Source organism: Rhipicephalus sanguineus, chromosome 3 (genome assembly GCF_013339695.2).
Source record: "Rhipicephalus sanguineus isolate Rsan-2018 chromosome 3, BIME_Rsan_1.4, whole genome shotgun sequence".
NCBI classification, from domain to species: domain Eukaryota; kingdom Metazoa; phylum Arthropoda; class Arachnida; order Ixodida; family Ixodidae; genus Rhipicephalus; species Rhipicephalus sanguineus.
The window spans coordinates 199,249,217-199,269,645 of NC_051178.1; the positions used below are offsets into that span (position 1 = coordinate 199,249,217).

The 20,429-nt window shown below is 43.1% G+C and overlaps 2 protein-coding genes across 2 annotated transcripts; one reads left to right on the plus strand and one right to left on the minus strand.

Moving 5' to 3' along the window:
* Positions 1-541: 541 nt before the first annotated feature.
* On the minus strand, positions 542-4,365 carry LOC119388060 (cyclin-dependent kinases regulatory subunit 1). Its single transcript, XM_037655674.2, has 3 exons — positions 4,136-4,365; positions 3,728-3,855; positions 542-1,095 (listed from the first exon to the last, which is right to left on the minus strand). Exons 1-3 carry the CDS (start codon positions 4,192-4,194, stop codon positions 1,013-1,015), a joined length of 270 nt encoding a protein of 89 aa, XP_037511602.1. The 5' UTR covers positions 4,195-4,365; the 3' UTR covers positions 542-1,012.
* A 182-nt stretch (positions 4,366-4,547) lies between these two features.
* LOC119388053 (enhancer of mRNA-decapping protein 3) lies at positions 4,548-15,446 on the plus strand. The gene is made up of 6 exons (XM_037655667.2): positions 4,548-5,099; positions 6,746-6,843; positions 7,413-7,784; positions 8,541-8,694; positions 10,131-10,363; positions 13,402-15,446. The coding sequence occupies exons 1-6, from the start codon at positions 4,936-4,938 to the stop codon at positions 13,749-13,751; spliced, it is 1,371 nt and encodes a 456-aa protein (XP_037511595.1). The 5' UTR covers positions 4,548-4,935; the 3' UTR covers positions 13,752-15,446.
* Positions 15,447-20,429: the final 4,983 nt, after the last annotated feature.

The window sequence follows — 20,429 nt, forward strand, 5'->3', positions numbered from 1 at the left end:
CCCCACTTCTGTAGTAGCAGTGCTGTTACCTAACCAGATGTAAAAAAAAAAGAGGCCACATTCTAACGTTCCATTCGGCAATAAGAAACAGTTCCGAAAGTAAAATTGTTTTGTTTAATGGTCGGAGAATAATAAAACAGGCTGATGGTAACGAAGGAGTGAAACAAAATAGATTGCTGAACGAGTTGTTATATGTATGCATTGGTTGAGCCCTCGGCACATTCACACACACATATATAACACATACACTCAAACCTCATTATAACAAAGTCACATCTGCCACGAAAGTAACTTCGTTATATCCGAAAATTCGTTATAAACGATTATTTGCAACACTGTATACATGACAAGACTATTCATTTACTTCGTTGTAACCAATAATTCGTTATATCCGTGTTTGTTATATCGAGGTTTGAGTGTATCTGCAACTGTTTCAACATCTCAAAATACCCACTCTCCACACCACCATTTATTTTTGTGCTTTGGCAGCCACAGGTAGGAAAAGTGCACACTGTTTGCATACTAACACTGAATTATAGTTGGACAAACAATAAAATATATTTATTCACTCACTCATCCATACAGCACTGTAGCCTGCAGAAGAGAAAAGGAGAGGAGCACGTGAGTGGAGAAGAGAAAATGCTACAAAGCTACACTGCAGAATGTAGCAAAGAGCGACACGTAGGAACATGAGAAGGCCAAGATGAGAGCAGGGAGACGATTGGGAAAAAAAAAGAAAAACGTCCTTCAACAGCCTGACAAAACGCTGGAAGCCGCGTGTCCATAGGCAGCGAAAGACTTGAGGAAGTGGTACACGGCACCAGGATGGGGAAAAAAAAAGTTCAGAAGACAACTTTCAAGGAAGAAAGGTGCTTCGTCACTGCCTGTTCCAGTTGACAAGCTGCCGCAGACCTCTTTTTATCCACTTTGGATTTGTACAGTATATACAGAGTCGGGGGCAAAGGTGGCAGCCGCTGCATAGCACCAGGACACCATACTTGACACCATCTAATCACATGTCGCTCTTGATCTGTTCCACCTGGGTAGGGGCACTTGTTTCTTGGAGTGGCCTCCTAAACAGCAGGATGTGTGGCTCTGCAGAAATGGGAAGCGAAAATGCCATTTCAGGCGATGGCTCCAGATGCTTAAAAAGCCTCCCATAGCCATGGGCTACATATGCTCATGAAAGAAGTCGTGGTTAACTGTTTAAATATTGTAAATATCTATAGTAAGACAATTGGGACGAGTGAACAAGTTTGCAGAGTGCAATGCTCCGCGGCTATCGCAGTTTTTTTTTTTTTTTTTTGCCACATCAAGGACAAAGGTCACCTGATATTGCAACTATGGACAACTATGCCTTGACTGTTTCATATGGTCAAACTTTGTAACTTCAGAACACTTTTTGTCATTTGGCCTGCACCCAAAATCCTGACATCATGTAGTGAAGCACTACCTTTGAGTGGCTAGCCACAATGCCCATCACTCGAATAAAATGTCACACACGATGCCACATTACACAAAATTGAAAGTATTCCCAAAACTGACTAAACTGTTCTACCTAAAAAGACGTCCAAGAATTGCACCGGCGCCCACAAAACTCTTGGCATACAACATGTTCGTAAGACTAGCATTAGAATATGCTCACGTAGTTTGGTTTCCATATTAGAGGCAGTACAACACCAAGCCATAAGGTTTGTACACAAGATCGAACGCAGGACTCTCCCACTAACCTTCTGGCTTATTCTTGCATGATAAACTAACTACTAGAGCAAAAGAGGTACGCATAAAGTTCTTATACCAGTTGCTGCATGACTACTACAAGGTAGATGTGTCACACTTTCACAGTGGCCCCCTACTCATCATAAGCACAAGTACAGTCTGAAAGAACATTCCTCGAACAGCGACGTGTTTGGGAAATGGTTTTTTTCCACTGACAATACACAAGTGGAATAAACTACATCCAAGTGTTACTAATGCCGACATATTATCCGCATTCATGGCAATGTTAGAAACTAGGCGTAACCTATAGTAGTAAGTCATTTTTTCGCATACTTTGTTATTTTCCCTTTCCTATTTTTTGCCCAGTGCATTGTAACAGGCCAGACAGTACTTGCTCATGCCGACCTCTCCGCCTTTGTTTTGGTAAAATGAATGGATAAAACAATTTTTTTTTTTCGTTCAGTCCATTGCTGAAATACCTGGCTTGGCATGCACAAGTAATTCAAAGTGAAAAAGACATTGCAACGATGTTGACACTACCTTTTTTCATCGGGTTCATTCGAAGTGAAAAAACATTGCCACGGTGTTGACACTACCTTTTTTCATCGGGTTCTCATCGGGTTCATAGGTTAACATAAGAGGAGGATGGGGACAGAGGTTGAAGTGGCGGAATATCTGTCCTTGCCTAAAAGCTGCTCTGGTTTAACATGCAGTATAATAAATGAGTCATCCAACAGTCTGTTGTATTCGCATGAGGAATGGCATGGGTATAATGAGAACAGTTTACGATAACAGTTTTGGAAATTGATTCATTACTGGAAGAGATAGAAAGGAGTTACTATCAACATGGAGACTCTCCCCCTTGTTTGCTTTGACTGGTGTCTGCAAGCGGCATTTTTCGCCTTCTTTGCATATTTCTTCACCTTCTCATGGACACCACCCCCATTTCTTGCTGTGCAGCGTATTTCCAATGAGGAATTTCGCATTCAGCATTGGATGATTAACTGAAATTGCAAGTCATGGTTGGCAGCGGTGCAAACAGTGCACCTTTTGAAAGGTCTATAAAAAAATTATATATACATCAGGATGCCAAAATTTCTTAAAATTTTCCGTCATAGCATCTTTGCAATATGGTTTTCGGCTAGGACGTTCCACAGGAACTGCAATTCTTTATTGTAAAGAACTTAGTTTAATAAAGCAGGAGCAAAAAGCTTGCACTCGTTATTTACATAATTTTTTTTTTAGGAAATTTGGTCAGTTTTCACTGCACTTGATCCAAATAAAGTTAGTCAAGAACAAATCGGCCAAATAATGCTGTGCGACATTAAGACAAATAAAGACTGCTTTTTGTGAAATCGACATGTACGTGGAGAGGGATTTAAATGCTATCAAGTAGGTCTTTTTTGCAAACACGAAACAGTTCATATTAACACACGCAGTTTATCAGATCGAGTTCTTTAAATATTAACCCAGACATAAACATGGCAAAACACACCAGTTAACGAATATATGACTAAAAAGGGGTACCGAGAGGCTGATGGCAGTCAACAAGGTGACTCTCTAAATCTTACGCTACAAATGCTTCATTGGAAAGAAGGTATCACGTTCACAGTTATCCGACAAATATCGCCGGTTTATTCTTGCTCTAACTTGCCTTTCGCGCGTTTGTGGGCCGTGTCATTTGCACATGAGCATTCGAAGCCTTGCTATCTTACTCTACACATGAAGTATGCACACGTAAATAAATATATTGTATGTACCTAGCATTAATGCCGGCAAAGTGCAGTATAAAACGACAGCCAAGCAAGCGGGCCAAATTCAGCGATCGCAGGTGAGCTCATATCTGTCAACTATCACTGAGCGCAGTACAGCACGTCGGGCAAATACAGCAGAAAAGTAATAAAAATATGAAACTCGGCCGCCTTCTTAGTGAAAATATAAATAAGAAAACTTAGCCATTATGACGAGGCCGTGAGTCATATATGTAGGTCATAGTCCGAGAACTCACCGGGTTCGTGAATCATGTAGTGCACCCATCCCTGACTCTGCTGCACGCCAATTCCTCTCCATTCACTTTCGGACATGAGGTGCGACTTGGGGACGAGCTTGGCGATTTCTTTCGGTAGGACTACATGCCTGCAACGGAAGGCAATCGCATAATCGTCGTCACTGCTAGTGGCGACTGCCGCCGCGAACACTAGCACTGCCACTGGATGCGCTGGGCGGCGTAAGAGGCTCAGGCATCACATAAATCATGACGACGCAGTCAAAACTGGCGAAGTACGCTTCGTGGGGGCGTCTAGAACCTCACGACAGCAAAAGTCGCGCCTAAAAAGACAGAGCGGCGAATAGTGGTCCGCCATGTCAGCCTCGAGCTGCCGGCGTTCGAAAGCACGGGAAGCTGCCTGTTCCTTACCTGTACTCAAACTTTTCGTCATAATACTTGTCCGAGTAGTATATGCTCTTGTGTGACATCGTGAGCAGCAACTGTTTAACGTCAATACGCCAGGAGAACAAAAGCAGAAAAACTGGGACCGCCAAGCAAGCGTCGACAGCTGCGGCGAGTGTACCGAACTTTTGAATATCCCACAGCTGCTTCGATTGGCTCGCAAGGTCCGCGTGACCTCGTGAGTGGTTCGAACGTGACGTCACGCTATCACTTTACCCTCTTCACCATCTTCACTCCTGTGGTGAGAGGTATTTGATCGCGAAAGGACAGTCGGTGCCAGTAACAAATATAAGCCGTATTATAAGCATAAACAATAGCAGCACAAAATAATGCAAATATAAAAGTGGCACAGAATAACAACCTAAGAGCAACTGCGGAACTGTTGTGACTGTTGCGAATGCACCCGATCGCACTGATCGCAGAGCCAACGTGTGGTTTGTTGGCATTTGCGTCTTATAATCGTCAATGATTTGTGACTTTTCGCTACGCAGTGTAGCAGCTGTGCGGCAGTGTTGGACTAAACAGCCGAGTAGTTTATTGATGTGGTCTGTGTCACCGCGAGTAGTGTTTCTACGTTCGACGCAGCGTTTGTCACTGCGTCCGAGTGATCGAAGTTTTTGAAGACAGTTTAAGCGAGAAAAACTAAATCGCTTTTGCGGATCTGTATAGTTCAATCACACTTGTTGCGACGGAACTACAAAGCGACATCGGATTGGAAAAGAAATCTGGCGTGTAAATAGAGCCGTGTTTATTCCGCAGAGTGAGCCATGAGTGACCAATGGGTTGGATGCGTTGTTGTCGTCGAGTGCGGGGACATCCTTGGCACGTATCAAGGAAAGATCGAAGGTGTCGATACAGACAAGCAGCAGATCGTGTTGTCGCAAGCATCTCGAAATGGCATCAAGTGTCACGTCCCACAAGTCACCATCTGGTAAAGAATCTTTGTCGTGGCATCCTTCGACATCTCGCGAGTTTTGCCGCTGTGCACGCCATAAAAATCTGAATTGCACATTTCGCACATCTGTAGACGAACAGGTGCTTGAATACAAAGATGTACTGCCTGATCTATAGAGAAATTTGTGTGCGTCTTCACCTTCGTTGTGTGTGTCACAGCGCGATTGTCATTGCTAAATGTCGACCTCAAGTGATATATGGGTTTTGTGATCAATTCATTGTTGAAATTTCTGCACGTGGAATCAGCAGACACAAATTGATCATTTAGGAAGCGGCTTACCATTATTGCTTTCCACCCTAAACCACATGTGAGCATATGTATATAAGCATACTGGAATTTTCACCATAATACATGCATGTCAGCAGCTAATCGGCATAACTAACTGAAATTTGATGCTGTAGACTGAGCCAGTGGAGGTCACTGTTTAATTGCAGTTAGGTACAGACTTTTATGTTAAGAATTGCGTACAAATAATTGTAACTAATCACACTTCTTTGTTTTTTAATTACACAATCCTTTTCAGACGGTAACACTCACAGTAATTCAGCTACCTTCTTTTTTAGTAATCACTTACGTTATTATAAAGTGGTGTAATGGTGGACATGGCTCTCAGCACTTGTGGGAATTACAGTGGAATGCCTTCAGTAGTGGCACGAGCAGGCTCGCAGTCGCACATGTTTGGATAGGCAAACCAGGGCCTATCCCTTAGGTAATTGCCCAAGGTAATTGCCTTGTGTTTCTTTCCTCATCCCATTGCTCCACAAGATGTTGGCCAGCTAATTGAATCGGTGCTTATATGGCTTGATGCCGACAGCTGCTTCAGGTTTTCCTTGGCTCTACCAGGATAACCTTCTCTGAGTGAGTCTGCGCCATAGCAACTTTTAAGTGCTACACTTCGTAGAGGACAGAGACGCGAGTAACACTGGTAGTGTAAGCACAGTCTTGTACACAAGGTTTTCATACATACGTTTTAACACCACCCTTACCTCTTACGCATCAATGAGTTTCCAATGTGGGTGCTGATATCTTCAAAAAGAAAACAAGGGAAGATGACTAACGAAACTTGTAAAGAGCTTTTGTTAGTAAATAGAAACAAGCTGTGAAGCATTGCCAAGGATGCAGTAAACATAGTGATGCCAGCTTGTGTTTTCTACTGTATTTGTAGTGTTTGTAAAAGTTGGGAGGAAAGTAACGTGGAAGTAACCAATTAGTTTTCAGTAATTCTTCAGTTGTGTTCTTGTAGCTATAGTCGGCAACCTTAACCAATTAGACACTTGAAAAAAAGCATTGAAAAACTGTTACTTTTGTTCTGTAACACGTGCAATTCTGGTTGAGGATATAAAATTGTTGTATTCTCATCTGTGGTTGCCTGCACTCTTTATTCAGTGTGTCTGAGTTTGCCTAATTTCTGCTACATTGCATGTTAGTGTGGTCATATCACAGCCTCACACTTGCCATGTTTCAGTTTCTCAAGATCTGACTGCATCCTTGTGTACAGGTTAATATTTATACCTCCCTTCCATCTTCTCCAATGGCTTGGCTAATGTTTTCTTGTTGTTGATTGTGGTAATGTGCATGTACACTCAGATTTTTCTCGATGATCGCTTCTCCATTTGTTGTAGCGCTCAGGACATTGTGGACCTGAACATCATCAAGGCTTCTGGTGGTAGCCGGAGTGAATCACCAGCTGTGTTGCAAGAAGTTAATGGTGCTCGGAAAGGTAATTGTTATTATGTGATAGTTCCCAGCCTCCACCACCACCAAGTAGCTTTGGGATGTTAAAACCATTAGTCAAATCACAAGGCTGTTCCAACAGTAGAAAATTTCTTATTGGCTCTAATAGTCTAAACCATTGGCCCATGGTTTCAAGTATCTAATCAAGAAATTACAAAAGAAGGGGAATTGTTGAAGGGGCTCGTTTCTTTGTTAGACACAACCAATGAAGCCAATAAATTGTAGGTTAGTTTCATTGTTTTAGTCAAGAAATTAGCATTTATTTCCTGCAAGTAAATATGCAATCAAAAGAGCTTATCCAAATCATTATTCAATTAAAATTCAGGACGTGTACGCATTTTCCTCTGGATCCATGCATGACAGATCCTCTGGATCCGTGCATGATCCGTAAATGAATGAATCAATTACTCACCAAAGCAACTCAATTTCAAAGGGCTTTGCACTTTAAAACATGGCACAATCATGGATATTTTTTTGCGCTTTGATCTCTAACAAAAAATTGTGCAGTTGAAAACCTTGAAGTAGTGGTGTGTAGCAATGTCCCTGTCGTTACAGATGCCAAGAAGAAAGTTGCTGTCACTCCTAAGAAAGCAGAGGGTCAGCGACGGGCAACGACGGCCGCCATGAGGGGTCGTGACGACGCCTGCTTCAGTGCCCCAGTCGATGCCACTGTGCTGGAGCAGGACTTTGACTTTGAGAAGAACCTGGCACTGTTCGACAAGCGGGCAGTGTTTAGCGAGATCGATGCCGCCCTGTCACGGCCTGCACTGTGCAGTGACTACTCGGCACAGACCAGCAAGTCTGGGGCGCACATGGTCGGCACACCGCCCAGCTACCGCTGCGACGAGAACATCCTAGGTGGAAGCGCAATGGAGTCCATGTGTCGCATCCGAGTGCCTGGCAAGCAAGAGATGAATTATGTAACGGGTGAGTGAGTATGGTATGGTGATGGCAAGCAAGAACTCTCGAAACTTATCAAGTCTGCAGGATAACTTCTTGGGCAAGTTGGTGTTTGCTAAACGTACTTTGTAGTAGCGCGAAACTTGAATGTAAAAGAAAACAGAAGGAGGAGAGGATAGAGTCCTAAATACATTGATTGGCCTGATTGCCTGCACTTCTACACAGGGTGTTAACGATTGCCTTTCTTTACTGTCCAGCAAAGGAAAATATGGGATTTCGGTTGAGGGTGTAAAACTGCGAGTGACAAACTGCATTGACTGTGCAAAATGAAGCACTTTGTTCATTGATGAGGTTCGTGCTGTGCTGCCAGGCGCACATGTTGGGATAGTGGTGATATTGAATCCCTCTGTGGGGGGGGGGGGGGTCAGAACCAACTGCCGGTCTTCCAGCGGCAATATCCTCTTTAGCCATAGCTCACCCCTGTGAAATGTAAGGATATGCTCAATTCAATTGATCCTATACTAATGGCATAAATATTTTTTTTGGAGCAGTAACATTTCAATGCAGTCCTGACCCATCCTTCAGAGGCTATTGTTTTTGAAGAGTTCCTGTTAGTCGTACCATTATGGGGCAAGAAAAAAAAGGTTATTAAAGAGGCATTGGTAGCCAGTGGAAATAATTAGTGAAGTCGTGGGTCATTATGATGTGGTTTTGGTTTTTCTCATCACTAAGTACTGTCTGGTGATGCTGCCGCTTTTCTTTTTCTCCAATGTTTCAATCCAGACACGGGGTTGCTAGTGCCAAGTGTGAGCCTGCAGCTGCGCCAGCAGATACTGGAGGCTGCTGTGCAGTGTGGTTACAGTGCTGAGCGACAGCTGGAGATGCTTGGGCGTGCTGCATCAGAGATGGTGCTGCAGTTGCTTGGCGGTTGCCGCCGGTGCGTAATGGTTCTTGCTTGCCTTGTGGGGTTGATGCTTAAAAACACACATCACGAATGGCACGCATGCAAGATTCAAAAACACACAGATCCAGTGCTCCATCGCTTCATATCGACCGATACTTCATGGTGCATAAAGAACACTGCCGGTAAACTAACTGTCTACAATGAAAAAAAAAAAATTTTTTTTTTGCGACAACATGCTATGTTAACAGCAATGCTTGGAAACAGTGGCATCGTGTTACACGTACTTGAAATCAGCGTTTGTAGGAGATAATCTTTCTTTGCACTTGCAAATAACTCAAGTTCTCTGTTAGTGCTACCATATTGATGCCAATGAAATGGTGGAATGGCAGATGGAATTTACTCCTGAGTCTTTGGTTTTTCACTATTTTCAGGAATTATTAAGGGCATAGTGTCTCGTGCTTCTTTCCCTCTTTTTTTCCTTTTTAACAACAGCCTTAAAGGTACACTAAAGGCAAATAACAATTCACGTCAGAGTGAAAGCTCAATGTATGACGTCTAAAACAGCAATATTATCAACAGCAGTGCCCTACTTACCAAGAAATTAAGCTAAATGTATCACACGATGAGCGCCACGAGCGGGACATTTTGGAAATGATCTTGATGACGTGAGAGAGTTCGACTACAATTAATCACTCGTAATCAAACTAGCTGCAATAAAAAAGAACCTCCCGTGCATCAAGAGACGTAGTAAAATGCTGCTTGTTCGTTTCTGTTTGATTCAGGAAAAAAGAACCTCTTTGCCGTTGTCATGGGGAACGGCGCGCGTGGTTCAAAGGTTCCAATTTCGCCGAACTGCACTTCGCCCGGCACCCTGCATTGCTCACGTGGTTGTGTCTCAGTGGTAGTTTCGGTATCGCGTACTGCCGCATGTGTTTTGGGCGGTCGTGAAAGTCACTCTGACAGAAAGTTCGACAAAATGCCGCATTCATGTGATGTTGCCGGATGCCTGACTGGTGCACGCTGCCAGTGCATGCCGTAGCGCAGTAAAGGCGGGCAACATTGGGCACGGCAACAGTGACGTGAGAAAGACTGCTTTCAGGCGGGTGATTTGAAGTGCGCTAACGCGATGCGGGCCACTAAAACGTGATTTTATTTAAAAATAAGCACTTCCTTGGCACGAAAGTAGCACTACGAGGTTTCTGGGCCGCTATTTCAACAATCAACCTCGACTTAATATTTGCCTTTAGTGTCCCTTTAATCTGTTGCAAGCTTTTGTGCAATCAGTGGTGCCATATTTAGAGGCGAGGATACCATACTTTAGGACTGATGCGGCAATGAGTGTTCAGATCTCTGGTGTATTGTAGGTGTGGACAGGACCTGCACATGTTCCTTCGTGAACAATTACTAAGCCATGGAATTCATCATAACTCATATTGGGCACGTGAATAAGTGGGATGCCTCTGTTGCAGGCTAAACCCAGCTAACAGCCACCAGCGCCCCACAGTGGTGGTGGTGTGTGGTGCCCACCGGCAAGGCAGCCAAGTGGTGTGCTGTGGTCGGCAGCTTGCCAACCACGGCGTCGAGGTGTTACTCTGGCAGCTACCTCTGCTGGCTACCGGCTTGGTGCCTGTCGACCCACTGTTTTCAGCTGAGACGGCCCTGTTTCGCAGCAGTGGGGGAAAAGTGCGACTCACTGTAGCAGGTGACACCCGACATTCATCTTTTGCTTTCTCCGCAAAATTGTTTTGTGCTTTTGCTTCTGTACATACTCAATCACACTCTAAGCATTCAGTGCAGGCTCTTGCCACAAAATGGCGCCACACTTGCTCTTTGTGCATCTGCATTCCAAAACAAAATCTCGGAGAAGAGCTGGTATTAAAAAGATTCTTGCCCCTGCCACTACATCATGGAAATGAGCATATGTATATAGTACATTATTTTATAAAAATTTTAAAATTTTGAGAATAGCATAGTTGCCATTGCATATTTAGGTTGTCACAGATTATACTATCGAGAAAAGAACTGGGAGGTGGTGTCGCAATATAAAATTAAAGAGGAAAACATCACTCCAAAACTTCAGCATATTGTGGTAAGCTTTGATGTCCTCCAATTCTATGCCAGCCATGCTCAACACACGCACTCTTCCAGAGACAAAAATAACAAGTATGACAGCCATGTTAGATGCAGCACTTGCGTATTAAGATGTTATGTTGCAATTAGTTACTTGTGTTGGCTGAGCACATCAGGAAAAAATGTGCACATAGCAATTAGCAAATGAGCCACATAAGTGCGCATTGAATAAAGCCTGCTGGGAATCAAGCACACTGAGTTGAGTTTGCCAATTGCAGGGTCACAGTTAAACCTGAATTTTTGATAGAGAGAGTGTGAAAGGGGAGATGGCTTCATGGAGAGTTGGCTAATGGAGGCTGTATTATGCACTTGTGGTATTATGTGCCCTCTTATTTTCATTGCTTCTGCCATGCCTACAGAATACAACCGAAGTCACTGCTGATGCAGATATAATATACAAAGGAAGATCAAGCTGCTTTGAGCAAGGTCCAGTCTTTTTGTCAGATGGGCTAGTGAAACTAGTGTAGGTTTTCTGTAGAGCTGTGCGAATAGCAAAATTTTGTGTGCGAAGCGAATTCGAATATTGAAGTGTGAGTGCGAATCGAATCGAATATTTTTTGAATATTTCTCGAATACTTCTAGAATATTTTTTTTAATACTTCGAAGTGAAATTGCAGAAAAAAAAAGTGGGAGAGATTCTTATGAGATAGCAACATGAAAGTGTTTCTTTTCGCTAGGTTGATGAAGCACTGGCGGGGTGGTGTTTCATAGTTGTCTTATCAAGAATGAGGCAATGTAGAGGTTGAATTGTATTTATGTACATGATTTGGTGCAACCAAAGTGTTGCCGACAACACTTTACACGTGATAGGCAAAGATGCCATTTCCTCAGCCTCTCCTCCTCTTTCAACTTCTGTGGAAGCCCAACTGATGTGGCAGACAAGGGTGTGATCCCTTCAAGTCCGGAGTTCCAAATCTGCCTCGTAGACGTCGATATATAAGAACATCGGAAATTTTGGATGCTAAAAAGCTTCGGCTTCTGATTTTTCGGACTTCCTGCCCAAATTTCAGGTCCAAAGCATCATTAATTGTGCCCCCACCTCTGCCACATCTTTCATCACGTTGGAACCAGCATTTTTTTAGTTAATACATGTGCGACCGTAGCAGAGCTTGAAAGGCAGCTTTGCCACAATACTGGATTGTGATGAGGTGAAGCATATTAAAAACCTGAAGGGGGTCACTTTCAATCGGACGTTGACTGTATTTGTTTTTGGGAAGTTCGAATAGTTCGAATAGTAAAATTCCAGTGCGAATCGAATCGAATCGAATAGCAAACCCTATTTGAAAAATATTCAAAATTTCGAATATTCGCGCACTTCTAGTTTTCTGGCCATTTTGCTTTGTTGTGTGCGTTCCACACCACTTTTTCATTTTGTGTTGACGGCTCCCTATTGTCTGGTCTCACTTGTGCACTGAGAGCTGTGTTGTACCTTTATATTTTAAGCTCGTACAAAGTTGCAGTCTTACAGCTAACAATACCTCTGGTGCTTACTTGCATTGTTGTCATTCTATGACTTGACTTATTCCACTTTCACTTAAGCACCTGTTTAGAATCATCTGCGTTTAGTTGAGAGGGCTGAGTTTCTATGTCGCCCTGTTTGTGAAATTCTGGGCAGGTATTCCCTGCTGTCTTGCATTTTGCACATTAAAGGGGCCATGACACCCAATTTTCTATCATAATCTGTTATGTGGATTAATCCTTGTGCATTCACAAATAAGCTGGCAAAATTTTAGTGCATTTGGTCGTGCACTTAATTTATAATCGAATATTTTTATAAACACGCGAGTGGCCCGAGAGTCGGGCAACACTGGTGCACTCGCGTGCCGTGACGTAACAACCACCTAGCTGTACAAGCGTCTGCATTGCGGTGAACGATATTGTTCCGTGGTCAGCTGCACGTGATATCGAGATATTTTGGCTTTCTTCAGCTTGGCACTGAAATTGAACGATTTGCAGCGACTGAAACTTTGGTCGAAGACGACGGCTCCGTTCCGTGCTACACAGGACGTCACACGGGCCATGGAAAAATGGCGGTCGCCGGCAGTGGGCGGGGTTTACAGCCAACGACTTCTAGGGCTTGTTTTGCACTGAAATATTCTTTTACGGCCCACTTTTGAAATCTGTATAGGCATAATAGACCCTCCACTTCTAGTTTTTGCTGAAAACCAGAAATCTTTGGGCGACCGTGTCCTGGCCCCTTTAAGCAAAATTGCCTTAATAGAATAACAGAGAGCTGAGCTAGTTGGTAAGTTTGTGGCGGCGTTTGTGGTGTCCTGACTTCTTTCTTGTGTCCGTGTTTGCACGCCCTGTCTGTTTAGAATGCCTTAATAGCTTGCATTGCCAGCTTTTAATAAAGTCATGTGTTGCTTTAGGCAATGTTATCTTAGCTGCTAAAACGCACATAGCAGTCATCTTATTTGTTCAAGCTTAATGTGAGCATTAATACAACGTCAAAATGAACTTTTTGTTGCTTCGAAAATAAAAAGAACTTCTGCAGATTTTCAGCAACCTAACCATACTTGATGCTATCGTAGCTCTAGGCTTAAGTTTTGTGGATATTTATTTTGTTTACTGCTTTTTCATTATGCTCCATCTTTTTTTTTCCCGCAGAGCTTTCTGGCAGCAGAGTGGACATGGTGCTGGCAAGTCTGGACTCTGTAGACGGTGTAAGCCGAGCCGATCCGACGACTGTTGCGACCATGGCCAATTGGGTCAACCAGAGCAAAGCTCCAGTGCTGTTGGTCGACCCCCCGCCGCGGGGAAGCACAGTGACACCAACTCCTCAGTGGGTGCTCATGCCCCTTCTTCCACTGGCAATGGACGAACGCATTGTTGCCTCGACGGGCCTTTACTTATGTGACATTGGCGTGCCCTGTCGCGTCTTCCGTGATTTGGGTGTTCAGTACGCCTCCCCTTTCGGATCAAAGTTTGTGGTAGTGCTCCACGCGAAAAAGCCATGATGGCCCGGCAAGCGTGCCACTCCGCCCAAGCTGCCGAAGCATGTTATGCTTCAAGTCAAAGGAACTGCTCACTCAATGTATCACCCATGAAAAAAAAGACAAGTGAAATAGAGCGACACAAAAGAAGACAAGTGAGATGAAAAATGGACTACTGGCTGACGGTAACGGTGACGAATGCAGATGGAGTGATTGATTCTGCTGGCCTCCCTTCTTTTCTGTAAGAAATGTGATTGTGTCTGTGAGGAGGCTGTGTGTGCACCGTGTTATTTTTGCCTTTCGCTGCTGCTGAGTGTATTCAGGGATGAGTGTTCATCTGAAGGTTGCTAAAATATGTGTTCTGTGTGCAGTGGCTTGCGAAGGATACGGGTATGTTAACAGCAAACAAATGTGGCCAGAACGTAGTCTTAAACATTGCACAAAATGACACATAACAAAAAAACAGTGATGAGGGCACCTAGGTGGGAGACAAGGATTAGGAGGCAGACTGCTGGTCAGCATGCTCAAACGAGAAGATACTAAAGAGATGAAACATTTGGCAGGGATTGTGGAACTAAGAGAGGATTTCTAGCAAACGCACATTTTCAGCACTGTTGTGTATCTCATCATCAGCTTCAATGTTTCTACAAGAAGAAAAAGAAGTGGCTGTTTGTGCTTTCATTACTTTGAGTCAGCCTGTGAAGGTCACACATTTTGTTTGTAGTTATTGCAACATTTCAGAGTAAGCTTCTGAAATTGCCACCGGTGTGCTTCTGTGTCAACTTATTAAACTAATGTAGACAAACAGTCTGAAATTCTGCCTTTAGCGGAGGAAAAGAGTGGAGAAAAGTAATATGGACCAAGTGAATGATAGTATCGAAATATAATGTAAATTTCTTGTACTATTATTTTGTCGCGTGGCTCTCTCTTAAAAATATTTCACTGCTGTTGATAGCTACAATGGCTTTCATCGCATACACGCCTCAAGAGAACTGTCCTGAAGACATGCTAAAGGAATGACCGCAGCTTTGGTATAACTTGATATTTATATAAGACAATCTAGGGCAGATTGATTTTGACCAATTAAATGTGTGATCTCATTTTGTTCTCTCTTCTATGGTAACTTGTGGTGTTCACTTCTTAGGGGGCCTAGGTTGCTGTTTTGTCTCTGAATAAGTGAAAGCTTGCTAAAGGAGCACTTCATATTTCTAACTTTTCATTCTTTGGATTAGATGAGGGCCGAGTATCTAAAAGCCATAGGAAAATTACTGCCATGCCTCAAAGTGCCATAAATAATTTAATATAACAGCTTTTCAACAGCCAGTTTTGTTTCCTATAGTTTAGACTGCGTCGCAATGTCATCCGGAAGGTGATCACAAGGAAGCAGCTAATCGCGGCGTTTGTGCGCTCACTTCGAACCACTTGATTGCTTCTTGTGCTGCCAATCGTCATGAAAACTGATGTAGTAGGATATCATATGACCAAGTGAGCCAAAGTGAGTGTCAAAACGTCACTGTACAGAGCTCCCATGTGATCACCTTTGTGGTGGTGACATTGCGACGTAGTGTAAACTCTAGGAAATGAAACTTACTGTTGAAAAGCTGTTATATTAAATTATTTAAAGCACTTTGAGGTTTGGCAGTACTTTTTCTATGGTTGCATGGTCCCCAGGCCTTTGTTTAATGTTAATGATGACTAGATGAAAAAAAAAAAAAGAAACATGTCAGTGACCCTTTATCATTGGCATCATGCTTGGGCTGCTATTGGTGCGTTCAGCAAGCCCGTGCTGTGTCATCGTGGCTTCTTGTTTTTCCCTGGTCACATGTCGACTGCTCTGTTGTTTCAGGCCATTTGTGGCTGTTTATTGTTCGATTGTGTGTGTATGTGTATGGCGAAGCACTGCTATGTTCCCGTTTAGTACAGCATACTCAAAAGTTCCTCAGTCAGTGGAGCTTAATAGCCACATCGTTTAAACTTTCTGCTTGGTTAAGGAAGGCATGGCATTGTCCATTCTCCTACATTGTCATTGTCTTTCTTTATATAAGCTCTGCAGTTTCTTTGTTTAAGTTGCTTTTATTTTGGCTTAGGCACCAGCTTTGAGTGCTTGTGTATTATGACATTCATTTTTGTTTAAGCATTATCACTGGTGGCGTATAGGTTATTGTGTTGTTAAAGTACAGAAGAAAAGCCAGATGTATCTCATTCATTTGCTTCAGTACTGTGTTGCATTCTAAATGTTTAGTACTTCTGTAATGAGAGACTGCAAGCCTAAAGGTAGCATGCACAAAAGGCTGTGATGTATGCTTTTGCGTTTGTTAACAATACCATTTAAGCATCAGTCAGCTCTTGCACAGTGATCTCTGGAAATTGCATAAACTAGCATGCATGCCTGGTAGGCTGCTTTGCAGGAAGAACACAATATTGGTTGGCTCTCTCAGCTTTATCTTCTGAAATGACAGGAGAAGGGGAATGACCACACGGTGCTATTTGGTCACTGTGGCACTAAGTGCCGTGCTTTGTGATCGGTGTTTTTTATTCATTTATGTTTTTAATGGTGATGTGCAAGATTCCATGCTTGTTCATGACAAGGCACGTCACTTATCTTGCCATATTGGATTACTAAGGAGGCATACACATCTCCCTGAACACATCTCCAATCATGCCCCATGCTGCCTTGTGGGCATGGGCTAATGTAGATTAAATTTTCCGGCCTCACTCTTCACTGGGGTGCTGCATGCTTGCTGGTTGATGCTTGCTTGTTATTGTTAAGAGAATGGAAGAGCGTATGCCATGTTCACTTTGTGACACATCGGGGAGATGTGTGGTATTCATGCAAAAGCAGGTTCCTTGTTTTTTTTTCCTGCTCCAAAGGGACTGATGTGTTACATTAAGCAGAAATCTTTCATATGCTGTTTACATGTTTCCCCTAATTTTGTGAGCATTGTACAGAGTTGTAGATATATTTTTCAATATGTAACTCTGGTAAGTTACATCTGTCATACCGTATTGTTTGTCTGTACTCAGAAATTAGGTTATTGTGATCACTTATGTCGTAAGCTTGATATTTGGAATGACTGGGATTTCATAACGTGTCATAATAATGATAAGCTGACTGTGCTTAGCATGTATACCTATCTACTCATGCGCCTTGCAGTCAGCAGACATCTGTGTGCGTGCCTTTCTTTCACTTGTGCTTTTTTTGTCATTAAGACTTGTGATGTGTGCTGTTTCAGCATCAGGCCAGGCTTTAAAGGTACCTGTAGTGGACAAGAAGAGACTAGTTTCTTTCTTATGATCATTGCAGAAGTAAAGACCTCTCTATCGCATTTTTAAAAAGCAAAAACAAATGGCAGGGCTCTTCTGTTGCTGTCTATAGCATCGTTTGTAAGATGTGTTCACTTTCGTCTTGTAAACTTCACGTGTGGAAGCTCCCGCACTTCCACTTTTCTGAATTGATCTCATTAACAGGGTGCCAAGCCTCACAGCAGTCTGTGTCACTGCATCTTTTAGAGGTGGTTGTGTTGTAGTGTTTCTACATATGTTTCGGCACTTAAAACAAGGCTCAAAAGGCAAATTATGGGTCAAGTATGGCCCCCACGTTTCTTTGGTGCTATCATGAAATTCAAGATACCTGGAAACAATAGTATGCACTATAAATACAAAGACGCACAATGTAGAAGGAAAATGGTTTCTTGCTAGATATAAAGTAGCCTTTGTGTTGGCACATGCTTTTGTCACCGTAAGGGACGACAGTCAAGGCTGCTCTACTGGTACGTTGGCACCTAGCGCAGACAGCAGTCTTATTGTGTTTAGTCTCTAATGAGGATGCATGTTTGCATTCACTTACTCTTTTGAAGGGTGGTATTGTGCAACTACTACTTTTATGTTCTTTTCTTTGAGAAGCAAATCTAGCATTCTGTGATTGACAAGCCGTTGAACATTCTTTTGATTTTCCTAGTCCTCTGGTAGCACCAGTCTAGTAAACCTTATGCATTCTTTTTGTGCCTCTAGTGATGCTGTTACTTTGAATTGTCATTTGCTGTTGTTGTGTCGTTGCAGTCTAGTGATACTTGCCTTTGATAAGGGGTACCATTGTGCGACTGTCGTGCATCCCCATTTTCTTTCCGTCATTTTAAAGTACTGGAAAGAGCACCGAGAAGGTGTATCACTGATGAAAACTAGACTGTGCTATAGCCAAATGCTTTTCTGAGGGCTTTTCACTCAATTAGATGAGGAAAAAGAGTCTCAGTAGCAAAATATGGCCAAATTATCAGTACATAACTTGCTATTATGTATTTCATTGTCATCAGATTCCAGATCTTCAGTTGTTATGTTTCTGGTAACATCAGTGCATGAGGGAGCTTTTTGTCGATCTCTACTTGTTCATTTTACTAGTAACTTCTTCAACAAGCTATTTGTGAGCAATGTTTTGAAAACTGTTGGCCTCGGTGAACTTTAGCGTAATGCTTCATTTTCATTGTATGCAAGTATATGTCTGCATTACTATAAGAATTGCTGAACCAGCAGTTTGGATGTATAAGTACACACTGTTCATATGTGACAAAGTAAAAAGATTTCTGAACATTTTCACCCGGTTTTTCAGGGTTGCCTATGGTATGTATGCAACAGGGACTCAGCAAATGGAGTGAAATCTCTCATTCAGTTTGCTAAAGTGACAAGAAAAGAAGATTTAAAATCTTTTCAATCTGCTCTAACACATCGGTTTCCCGCAGAATAAAAATTCTTGTGAGAACCATGTCTGGCCAAACTACTTTCCCTGTGTTCTGTCCTTTTTTTATTCGTGGGAAACGTGTCAAGTGAAGGTGGTGCGACCTTTACAAATGGGACCGAGTGTTTTGAAGTTCTGATCGTAGATGAACTGGCACACTTGCAAGCGCAATAAACAGAACAGGCTGGCCGTGGCAGAATCATAGAGTAATATAAAAAAGGTTAAGAGAGGACACTCCCGTAGGCCCCTGCGGCTGATTTGGGTTCGCAGCGCACCAAACGGATGTGGGGAATCCTAACAGCCGCCTCAGAGATCGGAAATCGCAAAAAAAAATTAAAAATGCGAATCTCAGAGGCCATTATTTAGCTATAGGTAAAATTACACGGCCCCCGAGACCACTTTTGTTCGTGTGATTGTCTCGGGGGTTATATATATATATATTTTTTTTCTTTTAACGCGTTACTTGCATGCATAAGTAGCTTCGTGTAAGCCACACCGCCAGAGCGGCGAGCACACAATGCCATTGTTTATGCAGACATGACAATCGTTGGGAGAGACGAAACATTTATTTCAAGTCACATTCTCACTAAGCACATACAAAAGATGGGTGCACTGCACAATGCAAGACAGCTGCCACATGTTGAGAAATTGCACAGTAGGAATAAATAGGCGATATTTAGAAAATTCTTACAATACAATAAATGTGCAGAAGACAGCATTAGCATCACAGAGGAAAAGGGGACTTCAGAGAGAAAAGGGGCCACTCGATTTAAGCGAATGAAGAATATGTATGACCATCCAAACACTAACTAGCTGAACGGCAAAATAGTGCGAAAGATACGGACATACTTTGATAGTTAGCTAATGACAACCACAACTTCAAAATTACATCTTGGAAAGGTGCAAAGGGCTACCTGTCGTCTCGCGGAATCCTGAACCACTTAGTCGTTGCACCACGCAGCGCAGCAGTAGCTGCCGTAGTACTTGACTCCGGACGGCATGACCTGGAAAAAGAGAAAAAAGTTTACCGTATTTTCTCTGGCCTTCGCGCAAATTGTCTCCGACGCACTTCTCAGCGCCCTTTCGCGAAAAACAGTCTCAAGCAGTTGCCGCAGTGAACACAAAGCAACCTTCGGTGCATGAACTACTGAGGCAGTATTTAACGAGAATATTACGTCGTAGCCACGGCCAACGAACACAGTTCTCATTTCTCAAGTTCTCTCTTATTCGGCTCTTAACATAGGCGTCAAGCAAACTGTGAATACCACAAATAACGATTCTAAGCACAACTGCACTCTTTCACACGTTTGCACACCCATGCAGTGAATTAGAACTGCGTGTAACGGCATTGAATGCACAAAGAAAACCTTACGACGCAAGCGGCGACTCATTTTTGGCGCCAAGAAACGATTTCTTCGCTAACGTGCTGCACAGCATTTCAAGTTGCTATTTCTTAATGCAAAGCAGTTCACGAGCATCATACGCGAAGCGTGAAGCAGAAAGAAGCTTTCGGCGCTAAAACACAAAGTGCGTCAAATGTCAACTTAAAGCTGTAGCGACAAATACATTGCAAAGTAATGAAGGGAAAAAAGAACCTAATGAAGGCGTTCTTACCAAGCAGCCGCCAAACAGAGTGAGTTCCCGGCAGACGATCCCAGCGAATTTCACATGCGTCGCCGCTCATGCCGCGTCGTCTTGCCATGCCGGCAATCCCTGACCATATATGGTCATGACAGCTACCAATCGATGATTTCGAACTGTCCAATCGCAGATGATAAAGACGGATTTAGAGCCGCACTACGAGCCAGCGGAAGCCACTGCCGCAGCCACATAGTCTGACAAAGACAAGTAGATGTATCGTGAACCAGAAAAGGTACTGCAGTGGATAACTAGTACGCGCGTTCTCTTGGAAACAGGGAGTGACGTGCTGCCGTCTAACGGCTGGCGTGAAGCTGCGTAGCTCCGCCGCTTAT